General features: G+C 33.0%; 1 protein-coding gene across 1 annotated transcript; it reads left to right on the plus strand.

The window, feature by feature from the left end:
* The first annotated feature begins 939 nt into the window (after positions 1–939).
* LOC7490939 (zinc finger A20 and AN1 domain-containing stress-associated protein 1) lies at positions 940–2,874 on the plus strand. Its single transcript, XM_002298051.4, has 2 exons — positions 940–1,176; positions 1,997–2,874. The coding sequence occupies exon 2, from the start codon at positions 2,013–2,015 to the stop codon at positions 2,526–2,528; it is 516 nt and encodes a 171-aa protein (XP_002298087.1). The 5' UTR covers positions 940–1,176; positions 1,997–2,012; the 3' UTR covers positions 2,529–2,874.
* The last annotated feature ends 2,772 nt before the right edge of the window (positions 2,875–5,646 follow it).

Raw genomic sequence — 5,646 nt, forward strand, 5'->3', positions numbered from 1 at the left:
CCACCAGCAACAAGAATAATAATAATAATAATAAATTTTTAATAATAATAATAATAATCTTTGGTTAAACCATGCATGCATGTAGAATATACAAGAAGGACCAAATAGCTTTTAATAATTTTTTAAAATTATATAAATTAGATACTTTATCCATATCTTCAATTAAGGCGAGATTAGAGAAACAATTACTATGATTGTCAAATATTTATTTTCTCAAAGTTTATCTTATTTTGATAAAATTAACATTTCTTAGTATTGTGAAAGTAATTTATGAATTTTATACATAAAGATTCATATGGGGAGAGAAAAATGTATATGGTTTATCAAAAGAGGAGAGAAATAGTGTGACAAGTCCTCATTTATCTGAATCTGAATGGGAAACCAAATATTGATGACAATTATTATTATTATTATTATTAATTAGTGTTTGGAAATTTGATTGTTGCATAGTTTTATAGTGCAAGGTCCAATATGATAAAAATAGTATAAGAGAAAGACTAAAAATTGCCATTAAACCACATTTCTTGACGAAAATCTTTTCCTGTACTGGACCCACAGCAAGGTGACCCGATTTAGAATTTTAGATTTGAGCCCCACCGGTCCAGTTAAAAGTAAGTAGGGCCCTAGTACCTGCATCGGGAAGAAGCGTGCAAACGAAGAATTTGGCTCTTAAAAGTTAAAAGGCAGGTCTCTCTCTCTTGATAACAAAAAAGTATTTTAAATAAAAAATTACATAAATACACTCATGGGCTCCACAGTCCACACTAATGAACCGTGATTTGTAAAATACTGACGTCAGAGTCAGATTGGAATTCAATCAGACAGCTAAGGTTTGTTGTCCCATGATAATACGATATGCGTTATTTTGCCGACATTAGAAAAATAAATAAATAAATAAAACCGGGGGTCCCTCGTAAACAACAGTCTGGCTCTCTTTATTACCCGTAATCGACTCAACAACCAGGGTTTTTGGTCACTTCTCTGTTCTCTCCTCCCCCCCCTCCTCTCAACCCCTCTCTCAACGTCCTAAGAACTAATTTCGTTCTTATGTTAATTGAATCTATGATTCTTCTTAATCGTTGATTTAGAGCAATCATTCGGAAAAACAAAGATACGACACGCAAACAGAAGTTAGAGAGCGTTTGAAAGTTTGGAATCTTTCCAGGTTATCACCAGGTATGGAGTCTTTTTTATGTTCTGCATAAACAGATCGTGTCTGTCCATTGAGATCTTTCTGTTTCCTCATGTTGTTCGTCGATGATAACAGATTTCTGGAGAAATCCTATGATGCCTTCGCCGTTGTTTTGGGTTTTTTTTTTTGGTGGATTAGTGTTAGAGCCGTTTGATCCTTAAGCATGAAGAATTTGGACAATCCAGATTTTATTATTAAATGCTAGTATTTAAATACTGCTTGGAAGTTTGTTTTTAAAATATTTTTTTTGTTTGGAATTATATGAAAATAATATTTTTTTTATATTTTTTTAAAAATTATTTTTAATATTAACATATCAATTTAAAAATTTATAAAAAAACACCGTGGAACAACGATACCAAACAAAATCTTCAAGAAGGTCCTGGAATTTCTTTATGGTATCTGGTTTTTTGAAAAGTCAATATTGTCCTCCTTATTATTGTAAAAAAAGGAGCTTACTCGGGGTTTGTTTCGTCATTATGTAGTTGCACGTTTATTTATTAGTTTATCTTTCATTTTTAACTTTTTAAATTCCAAAATTTCCACGAGTAATAACTAATAACATGGTAGGGAGTCGGTCGGCTCGGTCCAATTGACAAAAGTACCTCCAGCTAAATACATAAATGCCCCTCTCACATTTAATTTCTCAAGCCAGCAGTTCTTTATAAATTGCACATTACTTTTGGTTGATAAGAATTCCACGCATAATATACGAACGGTGGTCTCTGTATCTCTAGAGATTCATCGGATTGAGTACAAGAAAAAGTTTGAAAAACCTAACCCTGATTTTTTTTTGGACTCTAGAAACAAGAAGGAAAACATGGGTTCTGAGCAAAACGAAGGTACAAGCTTTCCATCGTCACAGCCACAGCTTTGTGCTAATGGATGTGGTTTTTTTGGCACGGCTGCAAACATGAACCTTTGCTCCAAGTGTTACCGTGACCTTCGTGCTGAAGAAGAGCAAGCTGCCTTTGCTAAGGCTGCTATGGAAAAGACGCTAAACATGAAGTCACAACAACATATTGACTCTAGGGTTGCTGTTGATGCCCCTCAAGTTGCGGTGGCTAATTCCATGCAATCCGCTGAAGCCTCTTCTTCGGCAGAAACTGCTGTTGCTGCTGGCGATCAGGTGTCATCGAAGCCGGCAAATAGGTGCTTCAGCTGCAATAAGAAGGTTGGCTTGACAGGATTCATGTGCAAATGCGGTGGCACATACTGTGGGACTCATAGGTACTCTGAGAATCACGAGTGCTCCTTCGATTTCAAGGGTGCTGGCCGTAATGCTATTGCCAAGGCGAATCCTGTGATTAAGGCTGATAAGGTGGGGAGGTTCTGATGCTGATCCTTAAAAGGATTGGTGAATTTGGTATTGTTCTTTTTTTCAGGGTTCGGTTTTAATTAGGAATTTAGTGCTAGTTGGTTCTGAATGGTTGCTTTTTATACTGGTTATGGTTGAGTGTTTTATGGGGGATGGTGGAGATTAGCAGGGGAGCACCAGGTGAATGTATTTGGGGGGTTTGTGGATGGTCGATTCCATAATGAAGTGGATCAATGGATTGTTAGTTGCAATTTGGTTTGAATGGCTTTCCTCTCTTGTTTCTCATAAGAAATCTTTACCACGTCAGGGTGTATCTCTACTTATCTGTCCAAATAATATTTGCACGCCTTCAATTTTTTTAGAATGTTTGATTCTCCCCGATTGCCTGTTCCCCGTTTGAATATTCTTCCCATGGCAATTGAATATTGAATCCTCCTGGGTGTTCAAATAAGCATAGAGGTTTATGCTACACTTTATTGTCATTCTCCTGTATGTACAGGTAAAGGTTAATTATGCCCTTCCATAAGGTTAATTCAGAGATCGCAATATTGGAGTGGTTCCTGCTTTCTCCTTCATATTGCCTGGACTAGTTAATGCTACTTGATTCATTTTTGTTTTATGAAGTTGAAGTTGAACTCAGTGAAATTGCATCATCGGAGGTTCATATAATTAGCAGCATGTGTTTATGATAGGAATGCACAGATTGAGAAAAAGGTAAAAATGGAAATGCAAAAGATTCTGCTGCAGAAGCGAAGCAATTAGCAGGACCCTAGAGTATGACAGAAGCACCTGGTATTACGGCCACCGCTTGACCCTGGCTTGTCGAATTGAAAACGGTGAGGGTAGAAGCTTTCTAGCCAAGATCCGTGTCGTGGTGGTAGAGGACCTGTCAGGCACACAACTAAACAATTTATCGGTCTTCATCCTCACCAAGTCTTGTCTTGTATTCTGTCTCTGTTCTTGCTACTAGGTCCCATTGCAACAGAAATAGTGAGAGGATGTGAGGCGGCCTGTGAATGAATTGTCAGCCTTGAACCTGTCCAAGTCCAGTCTTGTATTTTGTCCGTGCTCCTTTAGCTTTTTACTCAATTTTGTTTGAATTGCTATTTTTCAAGGTGAAATAGTCAAATATCTCAGCCATCCGATTTAAGATTTAGTTGTAAGATGCTGTACGCTTACAGCGAGGGTGTTGCCTGTTGGGGGCTCGAATTGCTTTCTAGTTTTGATAGTTTCTGGAGTTTTCTCAAACTGAAATCACGTCGAAGAGTTACAGCAAGGAAATTGAATCAATATACAACAAAGCTACAATGGAACCGCGTCCCATGTGAAGAAATAACTTGTCAAGCTCGGTCGAAGCAGGGACATTGAAAACTTGTAGTCAAAATTGGCTACGGAGTCATAAGGATATTCTGTCTCTAGTGATTTCTTTATGAACCGTAAAACTATGAACTATCACTTGGAGGATTAATTGTTGGAATTTTTTTTAATTAAATAAATTATATGTGAATGAGAAATTAATCTTAAATAATTCTTTGTTTTTCTACTCAAAGAACCCTTGATTTTTGTAGATTTAATTTTTGATTTATGGTGGCTAACCAATGATAATGATGAGAATTAATTTTTATTAATTATTTATCATTTTAACTTTTAAAATTCACTATAAAAAGAAGGGGAATGAAGAGTTTTCAACTTGAATATTTTATATTTTTACACTTTTTTTCACCTCATTTTTAGTGTTTTTGTTTTCGTTTTATGCTTTGGTTTTCCTTCCAAATCTAGAGTTTAGATTCATCTTGTTGAGAGATATTTGAGTTTCATATTCTTTAGTTCAAAGATTTTATATAAAAGTGCATCTAAAACAAGATGGTGACGTTAAAATCTTGAAAGACATATTACAAAAGTAAACAAGTGAGATACAATAAAGCCTTAAGAACAAATAATTCATCCTTAACAACAACAAAAATTTCATTACTTTAAAGTGTTTCAACAAGAAAATACCCTTCTTTGTTTTAATTTAAGCATATATTTTTATTATTAGAATGCAAGCTAGTATTATATTATTATATTTATGTTGAAAACATGTTTATCATGAGATATATTTTGTATGCTTATAAATTTAAATTTGTATGAATTCTAGGCTTTCCTTGAATTTTTTCTTATGTTTAACATGCTTTGTTATGATAAATTAAATATCATTGCTCACTATATATATATATATATATATATATATATATATATAAACTTTGATCTTACAATCTTAAGGCTTTGTTCTTTTTCTATTAGACCTTGTTTAGTTTATCGTGTAAGAAAAAAAAATTTATAAAAACTATTATATAGATTAACCGTGAAAAAGGTTTTTAACATCTTTAAAATTTAAGTTATTGATTACCTTTCTTTAAAGTTGTTATGTTCTCACATATAATTTTTTTTTTTTTTACTTTAATCTATAATCTTTTGGTATGTTATGCTTTTTTTATTCTTGTTTTATTTTAGAAGGTTGCTATATATCTTTGTTTTAAAGTTATACTTTATCTTCTAAAATCATTTTTCATGCTATTTGGATGATTTGATTTAAGTCATAAAACTTATTAATTTATATTTTTCAATAAATGAATCATTAATTTATTTATGATAATTTAAGTTATCTCGCTTATACTCTATAAGAGTGGTATAAAAGTTCTCTGGTCGGTTTTGTTCACATATATAGAAAGTCAGTGTGATGAATAGATATAGTCTAGGAAGTTCTGTATAAGGAGATTGAGTTTTAAACGGAACTGTTTGTGACCCCTCCAATCTTTCTTGGGTTACTGAAAATATTATTCACACGATACTATTTTTGTATATGTTACAATTTGTAAATGAAATAATGATAATTGAATAGATCTTAGTGAACAAAATAGGGCTTAACATAGTAACCCAATAAAATGAATGATTGTGGATTTTATCTTGCATATTTTAAATATCTTTATTTAAAAAGTTGCTATTTTACAAGTTTTTATTTTATTACTTGCTTATTGTGGAGTCAAAATATTTATTTACAAATATTATTGGCTATTGTTTTTTTCTAGATTATATCATGTCTTCTACTCCTTCTACTCGACAAGTACTACTTTAATAGTGAGGATTCCACCATCAC

Source organism: Populus trichocarpa, chromosome 1, assembly GCF_000002775.5.
Source record: "Populus trichocarpa isolate Nisqually-1 chromosome 1, P.trichocarpa_v4.1, whole genome shotgun sequence".
Lineage (NCBI taxonomy): Eukaryota > Viridiplantae > Streptophyta > Magnoliopsida > Malpighiales > Salicaceae > Populus > Populus trichocarpa.

Bases quoted from the DNA above. Each gene is read 5' to 3' on its own strand.
- LOC7490939 (XM_002298051.4), top strand. From the start codon at position 2,013: ATGGGTTCTGAGCAAAACGAAGGTACAAGCTTTCCATCGTCACAGCCA.